At 38.5% G+C, this 27,146-nt stretch overlaps 1 protein-coding gene across 11 annotated transcripts in view; it reads right to left on the minus strand.

Annotated features, from left to right (window-relative positions):
* Nucleotides 1-27,146, minus strand: part of sash1a (SAM and SH3 domain containing 1a) — a 297,141-nt gene that overhangs the window by 26,554 nt on the left and 243,441 nt on the right. For 9 of the 11 annotated variants that reach the window (XM_079639435.1, XM_079639434.1, XM_079639431.1 and 6 more), the window contains 6 exons: nucleotides 16,822-16,872; nucleotides 16,532-16,581; nucleotides 6,832-6,869; nucleotides 4,947-5,033; nucleotides 4,447-4,559; nucleotides 2,621-2,722 (listed from right to left, as the gene is read on the minus strand). In XM_079639435.1, the coding sequence (XP_079495561.1) occupies nucleotides 2,621-2,722; nucleotides 4,447-4,559; nucleotides 4,947-5,033; nucleotides 6,832-6,869; nucleotides 16,532-16,581; nucleotides 16,822-16,872 (441 nt within the window). The remainder of the gene's footprint in view (nucleotides 1-2,620; nucleotides 2,723-4,446; nucleotides 4,560-4,946; nucleotides 5,034-6,831; nucleotides 6,870-16,531; nucleotides 16,582-16,821; nucleotides 16,873-27,146) is intronic. The other 2 variants (XM_079639436.1, XM_079639440.1) reach the window with 1 other exon arrangement.

Consider the following 27,146-nt stretch of genomic DNA (forward strand, 5'->3'; position numbering starts at 1 on the left):
GATTTTGAAATGAATTCAACTTCTAAGAAACACAAAAGATCACGTATGTGCATTATAGCTCGCTGCCACATCACTAATGCTGAATCTATTGTTATTTTCTTTATATTTAAAACATTTTCAGACCTTTTTTCTAAAATAATTGAATGGATTTTATCTTTTGAACTCTTGGCATGAAAACAAACTGAGGTTTCTACCATTCTTTCATGATTTTTCATGTTCATCACTATTTCAAAATAAAGGTCTGAACACACCTCAGGAGTATGAACATATTCCTGTTGCAAATTGATAAATCACGGCTCCTCTGTAATGTATTTTAATAATCAGTCACCAAATATGTAAACTAGAGATTGTAAGCTTACGATATGATATATAGTTTGTTAAGATAAGTTTAGGTTTAGTATAGGATATTACTGTTTTAAATGTGTAATGGCTGTGTATGCCGATATAGGTTTGGGGGAGTTCTACTTCAACAAGCTAATTCCATAATTGCTCTTAAGACTCATTTCAGTCAAAAATCAAAGTATTGTTTTGCCGTTTATTGATTTTGCTGTTAAATATATCCTGGACATGTCTTGACACACAGATGCACAGAAAGCGCGCCAGCGGGACGGGGACGGGCAGTGACTTCTCTGAGCGGACACAAGGATTTGCTGGCGAGTGAGTTCTGAAGCTGGAAGCGCTGAGCGAAGCAGTGCTGTGGTTTGTTAACATCAAAAAGCATTGCAAACACAGCTTAGCTGTTGACCATTAGAACAGGAGGTACATGTTTACTTGCAGAGGCTGGAAGCTGCTCACAGTTCCCATGATAAATATGTGTGTATTAGTGTACTGGCAGCTTATTCCTCGAAAAGGGAAAACTAAATCCACCAAACCTTTCAAGGTTTTAACCAAGAACACATTCATGCAGAGCTAGGGACGGGTCTGTGTGCAGGCACCGAAAGAGTGACATATCAAACTGATCGCAGTGGTTTGTTGGATTCAAAGCAGAAGAAGAAGCCCCCCACCCCTCAACATTACCCTTCAGTAAAGACGCACATTATGAGCTCTTTAACACGGGACGATTAGTGTGCCAGCTCTCCATGCCATGTAGAAATGACATCATTACTGGGGGTCATACAGCGCCAGATGCTCATTACAACATCAGCGGCTCCTCGTGAACACACACGACACATCAGCTTTTCAGATCAGTCTTTAGTTGATTCAATGGTTTATAATCTATGATTAAAGATGCACTCAGGACATTTCCTATATTTAAAAAAAACGTTAAGTCTACAGAAATTAATAGTATTGTAAAAATGTGATTATTTTGACTATATAAGAACTCAAGCACATCAGCTCAAGTTTTATTATACTTAAGATTTGGTCATCATGTTAAGATCACATGACCAGCCTAATTATACTCATGGCTGACTGCAGGTCAAACATTTTGACAGTAAAATCACAAACCAACATTTTTTTTGTGTGATACATCATTCACGTCACTATGTATGGATATAAATCCATAAACACTACCATATTAGCCAGATCAGATCAGTATACATTCTGAGTGCATCTTAAATGTATGATGACTACAAAACATCCTAATGTTTCCAACTAATGAAAGTGTGTGTAGCAGTGATGCGCGCGCGGGTCAATGTATAAACAACCGATGTTTTCAACTAACCCGCCCGCAACTCAGACCGCAAAAAAAAGAAAGAAAATATTGTACCCGACCCGCTTCCTGACCCGCATTTTTAAAAATTAGCTTGTAAATGCTCATCGTAGCGTCATTGGGCCACAGACGGAGGAACTAGGGGTGTGTGGCCGCATTTTTCTGAATGCTGTATGATATCGCCTAGTGTTATGTAATAAAGGCTTGATTTATTAATTTATTTCGTTTCATTTTCTTAACAATTAAGATGCTGCATGTGTGTATCCAGTCTAATCGAAGTGTGCGTCTCTCCCCCGACTTTCCCAACAAAAATCCTCTCAGAAAATACATAAAACTGACATTACTGAGCTATATGTGTTTAAAAGTAGCCTATTAAAATGGCACAATGGCATTGCTCAGTTCAACGTGTTGGGAAATCGGACATTTTATCCCGCGTCAGCTTTTATTCAAAAGTTAATAACGCGCTCAACATTCAAAAGGTAAATAAGGATTTCCCACTTTCATCTGCAGACTGAGCTCGTGCGTCATCCTCGCGTCAGTTATTCAGACAATAAAGCGTAGGCCTATGTATTTCATAGAAAAGTGTGTCTAGTATTCAATATAAAGTACAAAGGTTTAATTGGCATCTTTATTTCAAACGACCCGACCGACCACGGCATAAAAAATATTTTTGGATGACTCGTAACCGCGGGTAACCGCTCATTTTGGATCAACCCGCGCATCACTGGTGTGTACAGTGTAGTTATAGGGATGAATTGGGTTGACGTATGGACTGCCACTGAGTTTATAAAGCACAATGTCACTAGTCTGAAGAGATTTAACTCCACACACCAAGATACAGTCAGTACAGTGAGAGACATTACTAACACTTACTGATGGGGGAACATAAACTTGGATGTGACTGAATGAGGTTATGTTATAAACGCACCCACTCAGCACTACGGTCTGGGTGATGGGTATAGTACTTACATTGCAGGCGGAGGAGAGGTTAACAGTGGGACTGGATCCATCAGTCCACTCTGCTGTGTCTGTACTGCTGCTCAACTGTCTGTTCCTTTCATATTCCTTTAACTATGGAGAACAAGAGGTCAAAGAGAGCCACCCCTCGCCCTCAAACTCACACACCCTCTCTGTTACAGAAATACAGTCTGAGAATACCCCACACAAGCATGCATACACACACACACACACACACACACACACACACACACACACACACACACACAAAACACAGGCACATACGAAGGCGTCATGTCCATTCAAACAGGTTTTTTTTTTTTTTACATGTATTAATCATTAGTATTTATTTAAACAGCTCAAAAGTTTGGGGTCAGTAAGATTTTTTTTTTTTTTTTGAAGAAATTTATAATTTCACTTTGTAAGAGTGCATTATATTGTTTAAAAGTAACAGTAAAGACAATTATAATGTTGTTTCAAAAGATTTCCATTTCAAATAAATGCTGTTCTTTTGAACTTTATATTCATCAATGAATTCTAAAAAATTATAATTATAATATTAAGCAGCTAAACGGTTTTCAACATTCATAATATGATTTTTTTTTATTCTTTTTTTATTCATTTTTTATTTCTGAATGTCATAAAATGTCAGAAATATTTCTGAAGGTTCATGTGATACTGAAGACTGAGGTAATGGCTGCTGAAAATGTAGCTTTGCCATCATAGGAATAAAAAAATTAAATAAAACTAGAAAATTATAATTATAATTTACAACATAACGGTTTTAAAAAGTAACGACCCCTAACGTTTGAACGGCTGTGTATTCATAGGCATAAGTACATATAAATACAATAAAATGCATTAAATATATTTTTTATATACAATCAAAATCATTTAAGTTAAAACCATGATTAAATCCCACCCTTAAGTCAAACCAATTTAAATGTTTCCCAGTGCAGCAATGTCAAAGCTTCTATTTTTCATAAAACGAAAATGCATTATGATCATTGGGTGATCCCAGGTCCATTTTCATGCTACCTTTCCTATCTTAAACTCATTAAAAAATAAATAGGTGCATGACGCCATAGGACACAGAAATATACTATAAAAAGACAGAACACAGAACAAGTAAAGCAACATTAATAAAAAAAAATATAAAAAAAAAGACAAATTTGCATTCAAACAAACACACACAGACAAATATTCATGCATGCGTACAGCATGTATGATGTCAACTCTCCACAAAGGCTCAGCATTGATTCAAACTTTAGATCCAGCCATTCAAGACTGCTCATAACAGAGATAGATCAACTACCAGCCCAAAGGAGAGAATGAAGCAGAAGAGAATTTAAACATTGTAGAAAACACAGTTGGTTAAAGGAATCAAGGTCAGCCTTGTGGAGAGAAGAAAGCCAGATTTTATAATAATTATCAGATAATAATGAATCATTATCATGTTCTCAAAAAAACACAATAAAAGAATGAAAAAGCGACCTACAATCAACCAAACACACCTGAACAAGTGAAAGAGAACAGAAGAGATCTATCCAACCGACCCCAGCTAAACCAACTTCAGAAAGTACACACCAAACACCCTCCATCTCAACACTGCACTACGGAATCTACCGCAGTAAAGTCCAGTGTCAGTGCGCACGAGTGTGTAAGAGTGTGCATGTGAGTGTGTAAGAGTGTGCATGTGAGTGTGTAAGAGTGTGCATGTGTGTTTTGAAGGAAGGAAGGAGCAGGGCGGAATCGGTCCGGGTGAGTAAAGTTAGTACACATGGATGTAAGCAAGGGAAGCTCATTTGCATTATTGTCGGGGGTTAATGGGGCTTTACCCGTGCCAGTGCCTCCTCCACCGTGATCATCTTCTCTTTCACCATCATCATCAGCTGGATCCGCTCCTCATCGCTCATAGTGATCTCGCTGGCCACATAGCCAATGTCCTCACCTGCAGGGGGTCAAAGGTGAGTGACAAGAACCAGGGACAGTCCCTCCAGGGCAAGTCAGTTCATTCAACAAACAATCTGATCTGTTAGTCAATAACATCTCAAATCAGCAATAATAAATCAGATAACCGCGCCACCATAAATTCATAAATTAATTTTTCATAGGCAAATATACTTCTCATTCTATAGTAAACAAATACTAACAAAAACCAAACAGACTTTGTAAGTGAGCGAGGGAACTACAGCTGCCGTATTTAGCGTTATTTCTTATTCCATTTATATTTCTGAGTGGGCTCCTCTCCTTTACAGTGCCTACAATAAACACAAGTGAGTAAAATAGTTATGAAGGAAATGTGAGAAAAAAAAAAGAGTGAGTTTGTTTTGATCACCTTTTGACGTTTGCCTTGTGATCCCTTTCTGTGACTTTCGGAAGTTTTGCCAGAAGGATTTGTTTTTCTTCTTGTTGTCCCATTTTCCTGTATGTGAAAATAGGAGAAAGCCATCAGTACCATCAAACTCATCATGACTATATGTACAACTCTTAAAATACAGAAATATAATGCTTTACTCCACATCTTTTATCTAGCATGTATGTGTCTGCCCGTTTACAAGACTGTAACCAGAACATTCCGGTTTGGAATAATCCAAAATTAATTCCAAGTCAATTTCCCCCAAACGACCAAAGGTTCATCATAATAAGTAAGGAATAATTGACGACAGGCCGTTGAATTATTAGAAAAATAATGCACACCAGAGGTGTAACTCCGCTTCGCGTCGTGACCGCATTACCACCTCGGGTGTGCCTTATTTTTCTAATAATTCAACGGCCTGTCGTCAATTATTCCGCTTATACTACAGTTAAAGTTTTTGTCATTAAAACGCATTAAACCCATCCGTTGCTAATTCCAGAACGTCATTGTACATTTACATTACATTACATTAATGCATTTGGCAGACGCTTTTATCCAAAGCGACTTACATTGCATTATCCTATACATTTATACATAAGTATGTGCACTCCCCTGGGATCGAACCCACAACCTTACGTTGTTAACGCAATGGTCTTACCACTGAGCTACAGGAAAGTTGTAGAGTTAGTAACGGAGGTTTGAGCCGCTGATAGCAGAGTAATGCTGGACACACTTAACCACTGACAGTCTGACTGTCACTAAGTTTCCATCCACTTGTCAATAGAATTATCTGAAGTTCGGAAAAAAAAAACTCATGCAAATAAAGCTGGTGAAAGTGTGTTTCCATCCAACGGCTTTAAAGCGAATAAAGACCTGTGCGTAATGACGTCACATGATGTTTTGCGATCAAATTGGTATATCGAATTGATTTGAGACATTTTAAGGTGTTACCATTCATTTTCGCACTGAATCGCACATTTGCGAACAAAGTTTTGCTAGACAAAATGGATTCATTATTTATTCTGCAAATAACGTTTCCATGAAGATCATGGAAGATTACATATCGATGAAGATAAAATCCGATGAGACCGAACGCATTTCATTTGAGTCGATATTCATGAAATTCAATCGAATTTTACTGTTTCCATAAGGCATTTTTCATTTAATATCACTTAATTCAGATAAAAACGTGTGGATGGAAACATAGCTAGTGAATGCAGCAGATTTTAAACACGTGCATGATCAGTCATAAGTATCAAATTACATACATAACTGGCCTTACAGTAAGTGTGTCCCCGACTTTAATGCAGTTATGAGAGAGAGAGAAGCATGTGCGTCAATATTATTATTTATTAATTCATTCGTTTTTTTCTATTAGTGACAGTAGACTAGCCTAATAAATGAAACACAAAGCACTTTTAACAAGTATAGGCCTATCAATAATTATTTATTTGTTATATTATCTGCAATAATTACGAACACTCGTGCAGCAGGACTATCAATTTATTTAAATATTCAGTTTAATTTTCTATTGATTATATATAGGACTATATACTTTATTTTTTTAAATGAAACTGCATGTTTCCATTGATTGTGAAGTTAGACATTGAGAACTGCAGATCAAGCGCATGGGGCTGCATGGGTTTTCTTGTTATGAATTGTATTCTAGTATTTCCCGTTATTACAGTGAACTACGCGAAGTGATATGGAACTGTAAAGCGGTCAAGACCTGCCGGAACTACTTTAGCCGTGCGGTTCCCTGAAAATAATTTCACACCGTAGAACGTACGTCAACCAATCAGATTCAAGCATTCAACGGCCCTGTAGTATAACAGGTGAATAGTTTTCATAATGAGAAACAAACCTGATCCATCCTCAGAGCTGGATTTGTGCAGAGGAATTCTGGTGAAAAATACATAAAAAATACAAGAATTAAGACATGTTTAATAAAACACTTCAACATCTCATTACTGAACATTACTTATATCAGAGATGTCCTTATCTACTACTGACAGGCAGTGTGTGTGTGTGTGTGTGTGGAGGCTGGATTTGTGGAGTGATTCGAGCCAGAAGAGGGCAGTGTGGAGCTGTTGACCGATCACATGTCGGCTCCTGAGGCTCACAGGGCACAGACGACACGCAGCCGAACGAGACGAGGAAGACAGAAAGTGAGAGGGAGAAAAAGGGGACGAGAGCCACCGCAGGACAGACACTGCATGTTTATATTTCCACTTCGCTCCTCTGGGGCACGGTGCCCTTGGAAAATACCAAAATAACACAAATCTGACACACACAGACCAGCACTCCTTCATGGAGTCAATGCATAAATGTACAGCACTAAGATTGCACAGATATCATATTGATAATGACAACGTATTTGGTCTATTTAGATAATTTGGGTGTTTGCAAACAGTGATGGTGTTTTTTGTTGGCAATAGCAGTCAATGAAAGCAACAGAATATAAAAAGGTAATTTCGAGTTTATATCACAATCTGCTATTGTGACTTTATATCTGACAATTATGAAAAAAGAAATCAGAATTGCGAGATATAAACTCGTTATTCTGTCTTTCTTCCTCAGAACTGCGAGTTTATATCCAGCTGGATTTCTTTCTCTCAGAATTGTGATGTAAGCTTGCGATTTTGGGAGAAAAAAGGGACAGAATTGTGAGATAAAAATGGTATAATAGATAAAAATCCATGTAAAATGTTAAAGAGTGCTGGGTAGATTACTTTTTTTAGAAAGGAACATTTAAAAACAAAATTAGGAGAATTTACTGCCATTGTGTGAATATCAAGTAATCATTATTGAGTACGAAAAAAAAGTATGATTACTACATTATGGCAAAATATCTTTACTGTCCCTTTTTATCAATTTTGCTAAATAGATACAACTTGTGATTAAATTGTGTCTTTGCTGAATAAAAGTATTAATTTATTTTTGATAAATATGTAAATGCATTTAAAAAAAAAACTTTTTATTTGTTAGTGTGTGTGTATATACATATATACATATTCCCATTAGACTTGTGCTAGACTGTCAACAGAACCCGAAACACAGGCAGAAGAAAACATTCTGTCTCAAAAGTGTTTGTTCTGCAGATGAGAACATGAACGCAAGTATGCAAGTGTGTGTGTTGTGGTTTTCTCATCCGAGTGGATTCTTGCTCATCCTTGGGTTAAGAAAACAACCTCAACCTAGTCTGCACTAAAGTAAACAGTGAAAGTCATGAGCATGTGCAGCTCTGCGCTCCGGTCTGGTTTTCTCCACAGGAAGACCGTGTTTTTGCCAGTCACTTGTGCTTAAATCATCACGGGTGCACGCGTGTCTGCGTCTCATCTGTTGTCCATGTGTCCCAAAATACTCACTGCTAAAGCTATCAGGATCTACACACACTCAAGAGCGTAGCGTGTGTCTATAATGTCAGGTCAGACATGTTATTACAAAGATTGAACATCTTGTTGAAAGCAGATTTCTGCATATTTCAGGACGTCAATAGCACTCTGACCAAATAAATACGTCAGCACTGCTCTTTTCCCCAAGTGACACAGGGCATGATGGAGGCCTCCGTATATTATCATATCATTATGCTGCCATGGAAGCACTAACTTTCTCAGTTTAACCTCTCGTTCACCCCGCACGGAGTCTCCTGCTTATATGCTAACTGCGTCCCATGCTAAAAGGCCCTATTGAAGAGCGGCTCCGTAAATTAGGCTCCATTCAGGATTCCTGCTATTGACCGTTGTATGTGTGCGAGTACTGTGTGAGCAGAATACAATAAAAGCGTGTTACAGTCCGTCAGTCTTTTCACAGAGTGCCTTGCGTCTTTACTAGTGTGTGTCTAGCAGAATATAAGCTGCATTCCTTCACTGCGAGGAACTGTCATGTTCACTAACTCTGGAAAACAGAGTAATCCCTGGCTTGCTGAGATTGTTATTCAGAGAATGTGATGAAAGAACATTTCACACACAAATACTTGCACTCTACTCTCAATTTTAATATGCGGCATGTCTGGGATTGACAACCCTATTTACTACCAGTAGTGACTCAAGTTAACAGGTTTGGACTGAATAACATCTAAAGTAACCAAAGTCAAAGACAATAACTACATCTGAGGATTTTTTAAGGGACAATGTGTAGTTTTTTAAGTAATTTATTAAAAGGCACACCGCAGACTTTGTGACCTAAAGATTTGATACCTAACAGAGCAAATCAGATCTGCTCTTGATAAAGGAGGAGTTGTTGGAGCTGTGTTTTTGGACCTAAGTAAGGCCTTTGACACAGTTAATCATAATGTCCTTATGTCCAAACTCATTAGCTTCAACCTTTCGTCCAATACACTTGCATGGATTTCGTCTTACCTATCCAATAGAAGGCAGTGTGTAAAAATCAATGACACGTGCTCCAGCTATTTGGGGTGCACAACGGGTGTACCTCAAGGATCTGTGTTAGGTCCACTACTTTTTAGTCTGTACATTAATGACCTACCTCAGCACTGTCGCGACGTAGAGGTACAACTCTATGCCGATGATACAGTCTTGTACACCCATGCAAAATCAGCTCAACAAGCTGCAGCTAAACTAACCAACGCCTTGGTTGGAGTGGCCGAGTGGTTAGATCACTCCTGCCTTACCTTGAATATAGGTAAGACGAAAGGTATGTTCTTCTCCAAAACCAAATTAAACATCCTAGACGTAAACATCTGCTTTAAAGGTGAACCGATTGAGACTGTTACTGAAATTAAATATCTTGGAGTATTGCTTGATTCAAACTTGACCTTCAAAAAACACATAAAAAAAATGACGACAATTATTAAATACAATTTGGCAAATTATAGACAGATTAGATCCTCTCTATCAATAGAGGCTGCTAAGATATTTTTACATGCCCTTATTTTCTCACACATCGCATACTGTATCACCTGTTGGGGGCAGGCTAGTCAAACAACAATTAGGCCCTTAGAATCCCTGTACAAACAGGGCCTGAAAATTCTTGACAAAAAGCCACTCCGGCACCATCACTGTGACATACTACATAAGTACAATCTATTAACTTTTGACAATTTTAGAATATTCTCAAATTTATGCACAGTTTACAAAATCTTAAAAGGTCTGGCCCCCACCTGCTTGCGTGAGTTTGTCTGTTACCGTGGCTCTGTGAGGACCACTAGAATGGTTTCCGCACATAGCTGCACTGTGCCCTTTCGCTATTCAGCATTTGGCCAGGCAGCTTTTTCTATCAAAGCTGTGACACAATGGAACACAATTCCAGATAATATAAAATCTTGTGACTTGTTTGGGACCTTTAAAGATAATTTAAAAAAACATCTAAAACTTTCACAACAATGCATCCATTAACTTGTCAGTGGGTAATTTTCCTTAGTTACATTTCCTCATTACATGCAGGGTTGACGTAAGGGTCGAGAAAGGGTTGTGTCTGGGCATACCACTGTATGTTGTGATTATAGAGTGTGTGTGGGTGTGTGTGCGTGTGTGCGTGCGTGTGTGTGTGTGTGTGTGTTTGTGTGTGCGTGCTAGTGAAGGGCATCAAATACATGCTATATGTTCTTGAATAATGTTTGATGTCTTTTGTTTGATATGCCACATATTTTTGAATAATGTTTATATTTTAACCTGTGCTGTATGTATTTATGCTGCATGTATTTGTTATTTATTTGTACACAGGGACTGCAGATGTAAATTAGCCTAAGGCTAACTCTGGTGTAATGCATCAAATGTTTACATTTATGTTTTTAATTACACATGGTCCCTTCTAAATAAAATATCAATCAATCAATCAATTTGAAGCATATGAGTTATTTTAAATGATTACTCAGGCCAATATACAGTGCTTGACACTATTGAAATACCGCCTGTGTAAGTTTGGAGAAGACGCACCGTCTTTGGCCAGGTCATGTGACCTGGAGAATACCTGGAGAACGAATCACTTTACGACCGCCACGTGACCACAAGCTCTAAAATACTCAAGGAGCTAACGCTTTTGCTACTATTTTTCCGCCTGCTCGACTCCTGGCCATGGCTGAGGCAAGGAAAAAGTTTAAAACTGCTTCTGAGGAGGCAAAAAAGAGAAAACGCGAGAGGGATCGTGGATGTCTTCTTCACTTTTGCGACAGTGCTGCGCCGCTTGTGGCCTCTAGGGGCGCTCGACGTGAAAGTTACAGGTCTAGCGCCCCTAGTGGCTAAAAGTTCCGCGGTGTGCCTTTAACTAAAATCAATGTCTTTATTCATAACTGTGTCCACAATGGTGTACAATTACCTCTCCCAATGATCCGACTTATCATCGTACGCGAATAATTTCGTATCTTTATTTAAATGGGACGGGTAACTCCACGGAGGCTTCCATGTCGTTCCACCATCTTGAAAAACTATAATAGCAGAGAGGGACAAATATAATACCAGCGTAACGTGACTGACACCAGCGGAGACGGACGAGGAGAGAGTAATGCGTGTCACTGCCCCGGTACATTTGAATGGTTGCACTGCACGGTACTTCATAATTCAGGATCTTATGCCGAGCCACAGGAGAAATGCCAAAATTGAATGTAAAAGGAAACGTGACCGGCGAATTTAAAAACCGAGAGTAAGTAACGGGATAGCTTTACGCAGGTGGAAAGAGCTATTGAAGGAGACAGACTCTGAAAGGGACTCTGAAGTTCTTCTCGACGGGTAAGTCGATGTTACGCTCTAAATTACAAGCTTTTTTTCATTGCTTGGTTGTGTAATTCATTATATCGGCCGCATAACAGTAGAACATGTAACGTATAGTTAAACTCGACGAAGGGCTATTGTTGTCATCGCTTCTTGGTACATAACGGCTACCGTAGTTGCAACACGCGTTTGAAAAAGCGAGGCGCTAGAGAGCACTGTTCGCTTCAATGCAAAATACAATTTCACCGCTAGATGCGAGTAATTCCTACACACTGTCCCTTTAAGAGTTTGCATGATCGGAAATGATCAGAAAACGGCCTTCCAGAGTGTGAGATCAGTCATGTGACTGTGCCAACATGTCATCACTATTACATTAAGAGGAACATCATGTTGTTCTCATCAGTAATGTTCACTACATGTTCACTGCTCTTTTATAGCTAGGAGTGACTTCCTTTTTCCTCTCGTCAAACTGCTGATGAAGGAGGAACACTTCTATCCCAGGGTGCACCTGGTGTCCTGCGATTGGTTGGTTTTCTTCCTTACACCTGGCGTTGGAGTTCAACACACGTATGCGATCTAGCACAAAAACGCATATAGAAAGATCGCAAAGGAAATGTCCAGGAAATGACCTTCACTAGAGGTCATGGTAAATGGAGCATGAGGGATATCCTTAACACACACACACGCGCACACACACACGCGCACACACACGCGCACACACACGCGCACACACACACACACACACACACACACACACACACACACACACACACACACACACACACACACATTTATGTGGGGAAATAATTCAGTAAAAAGAGAAGAAAATCTACTTTCACAAATGACTTTTGCTATTACAAATACTTAATTTAAACAGATGTAAACTAACATTCAAATGTTTAGGGTTGGCAACACTTCTGCTTACCAAGGCTGCATTTATTTGATAAAAAAATACAGTAAAAATAGTAATATAAAAAAATTTGACAAAACAGTTTTCTATGTAAATATATTTTACATACCGGTATATATTTTACGGCAAAGCTGAATTTTCTACTTCAGTTTTTTGTGTCACAAGATCCTTCAGATATTATTTTAAATGCTCAAGATTATTTTTTTATTTTAAATGCTGATTTGGTGCTCAAGAAACATTTCTCATCTATTTTGAACAGATCTGTGCTGAACAAGTTCGTAGTAATGGTGATAATTTTTTCAGGACTTTAGAGAAAATAATTTATTTTAAATAGAAATCTTTTGTTACATTACAAATGGCATTACTGTCACTGTTCATGAATTCAATGCATCCTTACTGAATAAAAGTATTATCTTCTTTAAAAAAAAAGTCTTACTGAACTTTTGAACGGGAGTGTGTATTAGGAGGAAGACTCAAATCTAACACAGACACATCTCTCTCACTGTCATCAGGTTCTTTCTGGAGGCCAAGGCTTCTTCCTTCTAATCATAAACAGGACATCGGGGTAATCTGGCAACAACTCTTTTGTTGGGTATGGCATTGCACTGAGACGACTCTTAGGATAAAGTCAAAATCATACTGAGATTATTATGACAAATATTATGATAATGATTTGAACTGCGATATGACAAACATCTAACATGTTACTTCTGCTTAGAGACAAATACTCAAAGAATAAGGCTACGTTTACACGTGGACGGCTATTTTCATAAACGGACATTTCACGCCTCTCCATTTTCAGAAAATAACATCGTGCACACCTGTCAGTTTTCAGAAAAGTGTTCGTTTACACGAACCCGTGTATATGCCGTCTAGAACATGGCAAACCTGTAGGTGGCAGTGTAACGAGAAGCTCAAGCCCACGTTAGCCAATCAGAATCCTGAAAATAGTCTCATACTGTGACGTCGATTGCCTAAAACTCAGTTTTTCTCAGTTTACATGCAAACAAAGTTTTCCAAAATCTCCACTCTGGCCGGAGTTTCTACACTGTAAAAAATGTTTTTGGTTTAACTTAAAAAAAAAACAAGTTACCTTAAGAAATTTTTAGTTGTAATTGTTGTAATTAAAAATTTGAGTTAATACAATGAAGAAGAATGGTTTAATAAACAGAAACTCAAAATAGTATGTTCTCTTCACACATTAGTTATCGCAGTTGATTTGGCAAAAGATAAAAAGTTGTGATAAATCATGAAAATATTTTTTTACTATGTAGAAAGAATCGTTTTCAGAGGAGAATTCTCTGTTTGCCTGTAAACGAAGGGATATGTCTCAGTTTTTCAAAATAACCATGTACGTGTAAACGGGGCCTAAATAAGCATAAAAGCGCTCACAGAATAATACCTCTATAAATGGAAATAGAGGATCTTTTCTTCTGAAAAATATTTTCTTTCATTTCAAATGATATTTTAAAAATGAAAATTGCATGGATGAATTGTTCACAATAAAATCTCTAACATGCATTTAGAAAATAAGTAGGATGAATTTTATTTTATTTTGATGCCTTTAAACGGATAGTTCTTTTACTCACCCTCATGCCATTCAAAAAGTATCACTTTCTTCCGTGGAACATAAAAAAAAGTTGTTTTGAGAAACGTATCAAGTGTTTTTTGGTTTTGTTTCGTTTTTCATACAATAGAAGTCAATCGGCTCCAGTGTTTGGTTCCCAACGTAATTCAAAATATCAAATTATGTGTTCCACATAAGAAAGGAATCATACAGGTTTGGAATGACATATGGGTGAGAAAATTATGACAATTACAATTTTTGGTTGATCCAAGTTCAGACCATTCAATCATATCAAAATGTGAATTACTTTTGCACAGAGTTAAGTCATTTTATGCAACTACAAAAGTGAACAAGTTAAAAAAAGTTGCTTTGTCAATCAAAGTTAGTGTCACAACATCACAAAGCAGAATACTAGTCAAACCCAGTAACATGTGTGAGGACCACAGAGACGTATAAATGATGAACGATGTGTCCGCTCCATATGGTTTACATTCATCTAAGCGTACTACTACACTCCAGAGAGAGTGGATGACGGAGGGAGAATTAAATCTTTCCCATGGCACGTGTGCTGCTCATCCCCAAAGAAACAGAGATTCACCAGAGAAAGATTCATGGAGACACAACCCTGTATGTGCACTGACATCATTCACTTAAAATCAATTCATTTTCACAAAAACACTAGCAAACATTCCGAGAGTCTGAATTTCGGTCCGTCTTCCTCTTTCTCTGTAATCAGCGAGTTTCATCTTAAACATCTAAGAACAAAAGACGGAAGGAAGGAAGCCTGGAAGCACCAAGATGTGAAGAAGTAAAACGGAGGAATTCACACCCATTCAAACACACACACTTATACACTCAGGGGTAAACGGGGGAGGAGAGCAGACCTGACGTGTGTTTGATCATACGTGACCCGCTCTGGCGAAATGAGTCGGAAGTCGTAACGCTCCATTTTAAGATATGGCCGATTATGTGGAAAAACACTGAAATAAGAGATTTTTTTTTTTGCTAATTTCAAAGAACATACATTCAAAAATAATCTCCCAAAGTTTCGTAGTCCAGATAATTGAGTAAAGGTATTTAAATGACTATTAAAGTTTACAAAGTTATACTAAATTTGCTGGAAATTAACATTGTTTTTGTCACCTCTGAGCGTGTCCCGGGTATCCCCTGAACCCTCACTATCTCTGCTCTCCAAATATGGTGTTACACGTTGTTTAGAACCAATCAAAAAGCTTAGATATGTAAACAAACGCTGATCATTTGTCAATGGGAAGCCCCGTTTCGACTGACCGGCACGCGATTGGTCCAGCCGTCCTCCTGTCAGACTCAGCGCTCGGTGTAAACAAGCTCAAGATCTCCTCAGAAAGATAAAATATTATTAATTTGAGAAATTTTGTGTTATATATTAATGTCTTTGGTCAAATTAAGCTGTAAAATAAATCGTTTATCCCTTTAAATGCAATAGATTTTGAAAGATATCAACAAAAAACGGGCAAAAAACTTTAAAAGCGATTTTCTCAGGTTTACAATTGGAAAAAGAGGGACGACTGTAATTCAAATGTGTATCTTTACAACCATTCATGGTATGACTTTGACTAGGATATCATTTGAAAGCATATGGTCTCCTCTTTCCATTAATACCAACATCTCAATTTTGAAATGTGGGTCACTGTGACTCATTTTGCTGGATCTGGTCACATATATCTAAGAGGTCAGCAGTAGGGTTGAGTATTGGTTGGGTTTTATCCGATACCAGTCCCTACTCTATATTTTTTAAACGGTTCCGGTGCTTAAAAGGTTCTTGAACCGGTACTTAAGAAAATTAAACCGCACACACTTTGTCAAAAAAAAGAATACCCTTTTATTTACAGGGCCAAACTAGACACAATATTAAATTAAATATTTTAAGATTTTCTGATTAAATGAAAAATTGTGCCGTTTAATAGGCTACTGATGTAAAACTCAGGCTGTAGGCGGTTTTGATTTTGTTTCCCGGTGCTTCCTCGGCGCCTCGTCACCTCGCTTTCTGATTGGCTAAACGCCACAGTCCACAGGCGGCGTGCTCGTTTGTCCCCGGGGGACATCACACACGAGGAGAAATCGGGCCAAAGAAATCATACATGTTGGATATCCCCGATTTGAGATCGGAGCGTTCCCGACGTCCTTCCGAGCGGACGAGAGCAGTCTTAACACACCACACGGCAGGAATATCTGATCAGATTATTTTACGATAATCGGAGCATCCTTAAGATTGTCGGAAGGGGCGAATCGGGGCTAAAATCGGCCTAATTATCCTGCCGTGTGAACCAGCCTTTAGTTTCGTTCACATTTGTAAAAAAATAAAATAAAATAAAAATCTACAACCAGCAACTAAACATAACTGAGTGCACAGAGTTGCAGCAAGTTGAACTTTTCTTACTTTCTCTCAGCCTCTGGAGTAGACACCTCACTGCTGAATCCAAACGACTCCTGTGGATAAAGTCAACACTGCGGTTAATTACTGCAATCACACACACACACACACACACACACACGCACACGCACACGGTAAACAAATCAGTGTAATTTGAGCATGCAGTCAGCTGATTTATCACTGAGGGGACGTGATTATCATAAAAGTGTGTTGTGTGTTGTAACTGAGTAATAGTGATGGCTGCAGGTGTGTAAAGGTCTGAAAGCAGATATGCTCCGCACTGTGTGTCGACTGACCTGGATGTCTGAACTAAGCTCCGAAGAGTTGATGCTGGTGTCTGCTTTTTCCTGGAAAACACACCAAAAAAGCAGGGGGGTTAGGAACAAGGACACACAAACACACACGCCCATATGCCAGGAGCTTGCTCTGAACCAGCCAGTCCTGTGCGGCTACACAACAGAAACACGTGGAATGAGCCAAACCTACTGGAAATACAGCACTCATGAACCCGGTTACACACCGACAAGCCTCGATCAACACCTTGACCTTGCCATAATACTAAAATAATCAGAGGACTGGAAAGCACTTCTATGCATCCTAATCTTTTCATTAAGATCTCTTTTGGTCATATTTGTTCTCTACATTTGATCTAGGTTTAAGTGTTTATTCCCCCTTTATACATGCCAAAATAAATAAATAGATTCTTGGTCAAAATGTTACATTGTTGTGAAAGATGTGTAATTACTGTAGATAAATACATAAGCAAATAATCTCAGTCACTGATATTTTTAACACTGACTTTAATGTGATATAGAATTTGACTTTTTTGGTTGAGATCTTTTTTGACCACTAAACCAGGTCTGATATTAAGTTATTCCTCTTTTATACAAAAACACACACACACACACACACACCTAATTTTACCAGATGTCAAAATATGTAATTAGATAAATACACAAGATCTTTGATTAAAAAAAAGAAACAAGTATGCCGTCACCGGTTAAAAGTTCAAATAAATATTTGTAGAGGGGTAACAAGCCTGTAAATCAAGAAAAACTTGCACTTCACATGCAACCTCATTGTGCAGGAATCTTGCTACCCCAAGTTGTTTGCTTGCTTTTTTACAGGCCAGTTTTTGAAGCTACAGGTCTGGTAACTGCACCGGCACAACGGCACAGTCGAGCAGAGGTTAAACTCGACCTTATTTTTAAACAACCCTGAATTATTGTATAGCTTATAAGCCACACTATAACTATCAGTGCAGGCTGATGTGAACTAATGGGAAATCTATTGTGTTGCCAGTATATACTCTTTATCACTAACATTCACAGTGCTCACTTCTCACATCCAAGACTTCTGCTCGTGTCCTGACCTGTGGAAGTGTGTGCATCAGCAGTTTAAAAACCCGAACAGCTCCAGGGCTTCTGTAAAATCAACTGTGTTGTGCTCAATTTGGAGATTCCTTGTTTAGTCAATCCTAAACTTTACTTATAGTATATCAGGATCAAATCGTAAAACTAAAATTAGCATGGGAGAATCAGAAAAGGTCGCTGAATATAGTTTAGAGAGCATTATGGCGTTATGCTGACAGAGATGTACTTGGATTAGGGATGCACCGAATGCACCGAATCCAGATTTTTTGGGTTCGGCCGAATACCGAATCCACTGGTTAAGATTCTGCAGAATCCGAAACCGAATACCGAATCCTACTCCCATCCTCAGTCCATTGAAGGGTAACTAAACCCTAAAACAACTATTTTTAGTTAATGATCTGTAAGACTGGGGCTTTATTAATGCTGTTCATTGATTCAAGTCATTTTTTTGACATTTGGGTATAAAGTGTTTTAATTCTACAATATATGGTGTAAAAACGTCGGAGTGATGCCCTCTTCAGGTTGAACGTGGCTACTGCAGTTGAATTTTCCTATTGGCAGTTGTGGTACCCTGTGATGTAAGAGGGTACCAGCTAACCACGCCCTTGCCTACAGAGATATGCGTCTCAGGTGCACGCCCCCCCCCCCCCCTCCACTGGGCTCCGCCCACTTTTCCAGCCTTTTTCAAATATTGCCAGTGGGTGGAGTCAGGCTCTGACCAGGGGTTTAGTTACCCTTTAACACAGTAAACGCATCAATGAAGTAAACAACGTCCACAGCAGTGGATTTTTCATTTTATTTTATTTTAACTGTAAAAAAGAAAAAGAAAAAAAAGAATAAGCAACATTATGCATCTTAACAGCGGTGATGTTGTATATTGTTTAGGGTTGACCTGTCGGCAGTCTGTATTGTATTGTATGCGCCTCTATACCCCATGTATGCGGGTTATTTCAGTTTGATGCTCATTTTTATCTTATTTTATGAAGTAACGCTGTGGATAGAACGTGTGACAGTTACACGAGTTCGATTGGGGAATAAAGTGCGAGTTGTGAGATGCCAATCGCCTCCATGAGTCTGTCTGGCCTCTGCTATAACTTTAGCTGTGAGCTACCGCCTACCGGTATCCCTATTTTTCTTCCTGACACAACGCGTTACACTACGTAGACACTTCCCGTAATCAACGGCGGCGTGACGTCGACCATCGTAGCGCGTGTATTATATTGCAAGCTTATAGGGTTCGGTTCGGTGGAAAAAAATTCTAAGGTTCGGCAGCCCTTTAAAAAAAACAGTATTGGCCGAATCCGAATCCTGGATTCGGTGCATCCCTAGTTTGGATGGAAGAGGCCCTCTAACACACAACCACCTGGATCTGATCACACATGGCCTAAGGCTTACTGTCTGTGTCTGTGGACGGTGGACAGCACTTTGGAACATGTGTGTCCAGACTCTCAGTTATCACAGTAGTAATCTTCAAGCCTCTTTTCCTGCATGTGAAGCACTTTCTTCAGAGAGAAGCACCGTTCTAGGCCAGGAAGGGTGTTTGTGTGTGTTTTGTCTCTATGCCACTCCATCCTCTGCTTTAGCGCTCAGTGGTGTGTTGGTAAAGTCCGGAAGTTTCTAAGTAGTAAATCAGACTTTGTGCTGTAAAAGTGGATGCATCGAGAAAAAAAGAAAAATTCACTCACTCAAACACAGTGGTCAAGTTAAAGTTATTCCTACACTCTAAACAATGCTGGGTTGTTTCAACCCAAATTTGGGTCAAATATGGTCAATCCCAGCCTTTTTTAGATATAAACACACACACACACACAAAGCTAGACATTGAAAATTGCAGATTCAAGCGCATGGGGCTGCATGTTTTCTCGTGTTATGAATTGTATCTTATTTTCCGTTATTACAGTGAACTACGCGAAGTGATATGGAACTGTAATGCGGTCAAGACCTGCCGGAACTACTTTATCCGCGCATTTCCCTGAAAATAATGCACACCTTAGAACGTCCGTCAACCAATCAGATTCAAGCATTCAACGGCCCTGTAGTATAATGAAGAATAATTTCCACAATTTAAGTTTGAATTGTTTTTTATGTAAAAAAACAACAAAAAACAAATAATCTTAAATTATTTTGACAACACACAATAACTGCAAGGGACCATACTGTAAAAAAAAATGATATTCAAATTAAAAAATAATATATTTATATATATATATATTATATTGTATTTATATTGTATATAAAGCAAAAATAACGTACAAAATCAACCACAGTAAAATAATGAAGAACAATTTCCAGTTTATTTAATTGTTTTTTAAAATAAATATATATTTTGACAACACACTTGACCACAATTGTTACATCAAATACACATTGCACACACACACGTCTGTGTTATGTATCCACACACACACGCACACGCACACGCACACGCACACACGCACACGCACACGCACACACACACACACGCACGCACGCACGCACGCACGCACGCACGCACACACACACACACACACACACACACACGTCTGTGTTCTGTATCATCAGCAGCATGGCATCACCAACTGCCCCATACCCACTGGGCACATGCTTACATTGGCACACACTGAATCATGTGTACACACACTGCTGCTGCCCGTGTCATCCAAAACACATATCCACACAACACAACACACAAAGAGATGCTCTGTGTCGGTGTGCACTCACTGACAGTACTAAAAACCCCTCACACACTTCACAACAGCACAGCTCTACACTACACAGACACTGCACCTCTTGACATAGTTTAGTTCAATGTGTGTCAATGTTTATACCACTATATATGGTATACGTCTAAGTGTAGAGCTAAACGACAATCACTTAACGACAGGCTATATAAAGTATGTTGAGGCACAGCAGCTGCTGGTTGATAAGTGTGTGTGTGTGTGTGTGTGTGTGTGTGTGTGTGTGTGTGTGTGTGTGTGATTGTCGGGGCATGACTGCATTTGGCCTTATGCACACTGAAGATGAATTTGATTTAATAGGCAGCACACTGTCACTATACACTCACTCACACCAGATATTTACAGATCAACACACTCACAAAAACACATGTAGTTATGAGATGGTGAAGCATAATAATGCAGCCACTGCCTAAACCAAACATGTATTTGACAGATGTTAAGGAACTATGTCAAGTAGACCACAATATAAACACAGTAAAAAAAGGTTTGCTGTTCTTGTTTGCAGGTTTACACTTTGTCCAAAAAGTTTGCGATAATACATCCATAAAACTATACAATAATAATAAATGTTATAATTGACCCTTATAATTGAATATCTGAGAGAGCGAGACAGAAGGGACTGCAGTGTGCATTCGAGATATATCCACGACATAATATGCAACCGATTAGAGAATAATTTCATCAAAATTGAAGCTAAAGCCTATAGGCTGAGTCCCAGCGCAAGCAGTGCCGCCTCATTCGCCGACCATTCAACTGGGAAACACACAAATTGAGGAACAGCTGTTCATGAACAGCCGGATAAGTGAAATGTGAAAATAAATTATAATATAATAATTATAAATCAAACAGTTTATCCATAAATCGTGTGGAATAACACTACCCCAAACCGATCGCGGCTCTCCCGGTGTTAAAGTTACTCAGGGGTAGTAGGCCGTCGATTAACAAAATGCTGAAATATGTTGTAAAGTATGTCAGTGAGCTTCTGTGTTGCCTTTAATCTTCTTATTTTACGTTCAAATATATGCATTATAAACAAACTGTCATTATTTCCAAGCAATAGGTGTTTTTGTTTACACCCGGCATTTCTCCCCTCGGCTTTTAGGTTTCGGGAAGGGTAAAAATTCCACCCCACCGTCCAAATTTTTAGGATGCAGGGTATCAGATTTGCACAATTCATACGCACAACACTTCGTTATGTTTCCCTCGCTCGAAAGCTTGCCAGACATCCCGCGCCTAGTTACGGTTGCCACGATTGGCCTGTGGCGGTTTTCGGGCGTGGCTTAGCGAAGGGTCAATTTTGTTATTATTACTATTATTTTTTTTTAATATATATAATGGTCCCATTATAATGTATACATTTATTTTTGTTATACAAGATAAAAATAAACAAAATTAGAAATATACTACTATGAGAGTTTTTCACACATAAAAAAAAAGTATTTAAGAAAAACTATAGAAAATAATTATAACTATTGAGCATGGAACAGCATTTGCTCAGAGACGCTGAAAATACCAGATAATAATGAACTGCTCAAGTGTGTAGTTAAAAAAAAAAAAAAAAAAGTATCATGCTTCGTTCTAAAACATGCAGCACTTAAAAAAAATTAAACCCCAGCCTTTGCGATTTAATAAATTACAATATCGTGATTTCTATTTTATTTTGCTAAATCGTTCAGATTAATAAGGTAGTTGCCTATGCAGGCAGGAAGATTTCAGAGAACGAGATATAGACAGACAGAGATGTGGCGGGCCGGCTGGCACAGAAGCATTGGGGGAAATAAACAAACCAGAGGAGGCTAATGAGGTGTTTTACACACATTCACACAGAGTCTGTGTGTGCAGGGCAGGACACACACAGTCAAGGCGGCCGCAGAAAGGCCTGTGTGGTCAGCTCATGGGGAGAGCCGTGGCTCTCATAGCCAATCAGGAGAGACCTTTGATTGAGTTACAGGTATAGAAAGTTTTCTTGTAGAACCAGACTAACCATTCCTACTGCTGTAACACAAACAAAACACACACAACTCAGTGTGTGTGAAGCTTTGTGGGGACACTCTTCCATCATTCCAGCTATGTGGTTTCTACCTGGAAATACCAGTCAGGGGGAGGAAAACACACACTTTTAAAACAGGTTAGTGTAGTCTGTGTCAAGAAAGAATTGGGCAACAGAGAGCTCCATATCTAAACACATCACCTGGCGTTTGGTGTGTGTGGGTTCCCCCTTAAACAAAGGTTCACTTCCATAACATGACCTACTTTCAGACCAACAGGAATTAAAGCACATTGCCACAACATGCCTTTGAGTAAACCACAGCAAGTCTGAGCCTGAGAAAGAGAGGGGGATAGAAAAGCTAAAAATCATTAAAACAAAGTGTGTGTGTCAGTCTTGACTGAAATGAGTCTTAAGAGCAATTACAGAATTAGCTTGTGTAAGTAGAACTCCCCCAAACCTATATCGGCATACACAGCCATTACACATTTAAAACAGTAATATCCTAAACTAAACCTAAACTAAACTTGACAAACTATATATCATATCGTAAGCTTACAATCTCTAGTTTAGATATTTGGTGACTGATTTTCAAAATGAATTACAGAGGAGCCGTAATTTGCAATTTGCAACAAGAATATGTTCATACTCCTGAGGTGTGTTCAGACCTTTATTTTGAAATAGTGATGAACATGAAAAATCATGAAAGAATGGTAGAAACCTCAGTTTGTTTTCATGCCAAGAGTTCAGAAGATAGCATCCGTTCAATTCTTTTAGAACAAAAGGTCTGAAAATGTTTTAAATATAAAGAAAATAATAATAGATTCAGCATTAGTGATGTGGCAGCGAGCTATAATGCACATACGTGATCTTCTGTGTTTCTTAGAGGTTGAATTCATTTCAAAATCTGCCAAACCTCCAACACTACTTCTGAATAGGATGTCTACTTCATAAATTGTATGAAAATTGTAAAAATAATGGGTCAGATCACTCAAACAACATGTTGAAATGGAGGCGCTCTTATATGGGCAGTAATGTCCACTAGTGGAGAAGTGTGGTACTGCGCACAAACTAAATCTCACTGAACGCTGATTTCAAGAGATATCAACCTAAACTTTTAAACAACTTGTTCAGATTTTTGGCATTTTTAGAGTCCACCAGGTTTTCAAAAATATACATTTTATATAAATTAAATTTTTAACATCGTACATTTTCATAAACTCAAACTTCTATAACTTTTTTCTATTTAACTTTCTTAATTTATTTCACTTCTACAAAAATCTGCCAAATGTCTCCTTTAAAACAAGACCAATCTTACATCTATATTCCAAAGCATTCTTGAATTACAACCATTTAAGTTCGAAATGTGCATTTTCATGCCTATAAAAGAAAGTGGGGTGCCGCTTGATACTGGCGTGTGAAGTGTTGTGGAGAAACCTCCAGTACCAACGCTTATAAGTTGACAAGTTTTTAGTAGCATGACAACAGCTCATCTGTTTGCGTTTTGATCGGTGAGATTGTTAAAATGCAATATTTTGATATATTATTTAAAATAAAAAATTTCAATTTTTATATATTTTAAAATGTTATTTATTCCTGTCATGGCAAAGCTGAATTTTCAGCAGCCATTACTTCAGTCTAAGCATTTCATGCTAATATGCTGATTTGCAGCTCAAGAAACATTTCTTATTATCAATATTGCAAACAGTTGTGCTGCTTAACCCTCTGGGGTCGGCAAACGCGCGGGCGCATGTGCTCGGTTTTTTTTACATAGCAGCAAAATAAACCTAAAATACTCTGTCAGTTTTGGTCATACAGACTTAAGAAATATGAAATATGATTTTTGTGAAAACCATGATACATTTTTAGGATTCTTTTATGAATAGAAAGTTGAAAATAACAGCATTTAAGTAAAAGTCTTTACTTTCAAGTTTGATCAATTTATTGTATGCTAATAATATTAGTAAATAAAATATATGAATACATTAATTATATAAATAGCTTCAGGATAATCAGGACATGTTTGTTCTTAGCTGGTTGTGTAACTTAACGGTTGCATGACTTCTTATTACGCATATTAATGGTTAATATTGTCTAAAGTTTAAATCTAGCAAGAGAAACATTCCGCCCAATGTTTTCTGTTATTATTCCTTCACAACTGATGCTCAAGCGAAGACCCAATAACACACACTGCTTTCCACAGCACAGTTGTGTCTAATAGAGACTCTGTCTGGCAAATGGCATAAAGGGAAGAGTCTCTGTAGGAATGGCTAAAAAGAAACATGGCGAAATTGCAGCATGGTTACTTTGTTCTATGTAAAATGGGGGTTTATCCATTCAACACATTCAGTAGAGGATGTTTTCTTAACTCATTGTTATCAGGGTAGCTCTTCTAAAAGCAGAGAGAGAGATAGAGGAAGAGTGTTGAGCAAATGTGGAAGCCCGAACGGCCCAGTCAGCTCTGCGGAGATATCTGAGGAAACGAAACCGATATCAAACTTGGGAATGTCTAGGGCATTCGAGAATAAACCAGAGAAAAGAAATAGAGAAGAGAAAGTAACAGACAGCTCCAAATAGCATATGGACTTCACCTCTGTCAGAAAGGCTGGAAGTGATGGGCTTCAGGATAATAGTCGTTCGCTGTGGATTCTTGCATGTGCTCAGAGATTCATTCAGTCTAAGTATGAACAGGCCACAACATTCATGCCTCACTCACAATAGCCTTCAGTGTCGCCTCTGGTTAAAACCGGTGACCTTTCCCCTCTCTTGGGTTGAGGGGAGAAAGCGCGTCCCATGGCCAGCTTGGCCTCTAATACAGGGTTATGTGCCTTTGGAAGAGAGGTTAGTTGGGTGACAGTGTTTATGGAAATTAGTGAGAGGATATGAGGAAGATAAAGAACAGAGAAGAGACTGACAACGACAGGCAGTAATAGTAATTTGTTCCAAATTTCAATAAATAAATAAATGGAGAACAGCACATATGCACTGTAAAAAAATTTGGTTTAACTTAAAAAAAGCAAGTTACCTTGTTGCCTTAAAATTGAGTTCATTGTAATTCAAAATTTGCGTTAATAATACAATGAAGAAGAATGGTTTAATAAACAGAAATTAAAAATAGCATGTTATCTTCACACATTAGTTATCGAAGTTGATTTGATTTGACAAAAGATCAGTGTTTGGAATAACGGCGTTTAAAATAACGGCGTTAGGTAATGACGTTATTTTTTCAGTAGCGGGGTAATCTAACTAATTACTTTCCCCGTCGTTACAACGCCGTTAACGTTAATGGATGTTAAATGCGGTGCGTTATATGCATTGATTGAATAAACTGAGTAATCCGATTCCGAACGCACCCCTGGCTCACAGCTAGTGAGGAGGTGGGTTAATAACGATGCAAGCGATTATGATTGGCTAAGGCAGAGTCATGTTTCATGGTAGCCAATCAGAGCCAATGTTTTTACACACATGCCAGCACACGCGCCAGGCACCCCACACAGACAGACAGACACACACACACACACACACACACACACACACACACACACACACACACACACACACACACACACACACACACACACACACACACACACACACACACACACACACACACACACACACACACACACACACACACACACACACACACACACACACACACACACACACACACACACACACACACACACACACACACACACACACACCCGCTAAACAGATTCAACGGAGCAGCAGAGATGGCGAGTCAGGAGCAATCCGATGAAAAGTTGGTGGAGATATAAGCACTACTTCAAATTCATTGTGGTCAAAGGCAAGAACGTGCATGTAATGTGTACATTATGTCCAGGAGCGAAGACTTTGTCGACATCCGTTGTAAGCAACTCTAATTTAATGAAGCATCTCACATTGACACGCGCATCTACAAAGCTAGTGGCAAAAAACACTGATACCTCCACCACAGATGCTAGTGCGCCAGGTTGTTTTCTTGACCAGTTGTCTCAGGTTGAGAGAGTTTCATTTGATTTGCTAGAGTTAAATGCACTTTATATGGTGTAACTGTTTACTTTTCTTACAAATATAATACTTGAAGTGCAGGATAAACCTCTTGCTGTCTGTCGACGTGCAATAAATATCGAAAGTTATGTACAAACACCGTCTGTTCTACTCATTTCAACTGACTTGTGAAAACTGCTCACAAAAATCCAAATTCTTTGGATTATAGCAACTTTTTTTTTTTTAACAGTAACGCAAATAGTTACTTTCCCTGGTAACGAGTTACTTTTATTATAGAGTAATTCAGTTACTAACTCAGTTACTTTTTGGAACAAGTAGTGAGTAACTATAACTAATTACTTTTTTAAAGTAACATTCCCAACACTGCAAAAGATAAAAAGTTGTGATAACAAATCATGAAAATATTTTTTTACAGTGTGGAAGGACATGATATTGAGTTTCCAAAACCATCCGCATTACTAAACAAAACAGTTCAACTTGTGTTGAGCCCCAAAACAAGCATGTTTTCCTCACACACCTCCCAGAAAATT

The sequence above is a fragment of the Phoxinus phoxinus genome (genome assembly GCF_949152265.1).
Source record: "Phoxinus phoxinus genome assembly, chromosome: 16".
In the NCBI taxonomy this organism is placed as follows: Eukaryota; Metazoa; Chordata; class Actinopteri; order Cypriniformes; family Leuciscidae; genus Phoxinus; species Phoxinus phoxinus.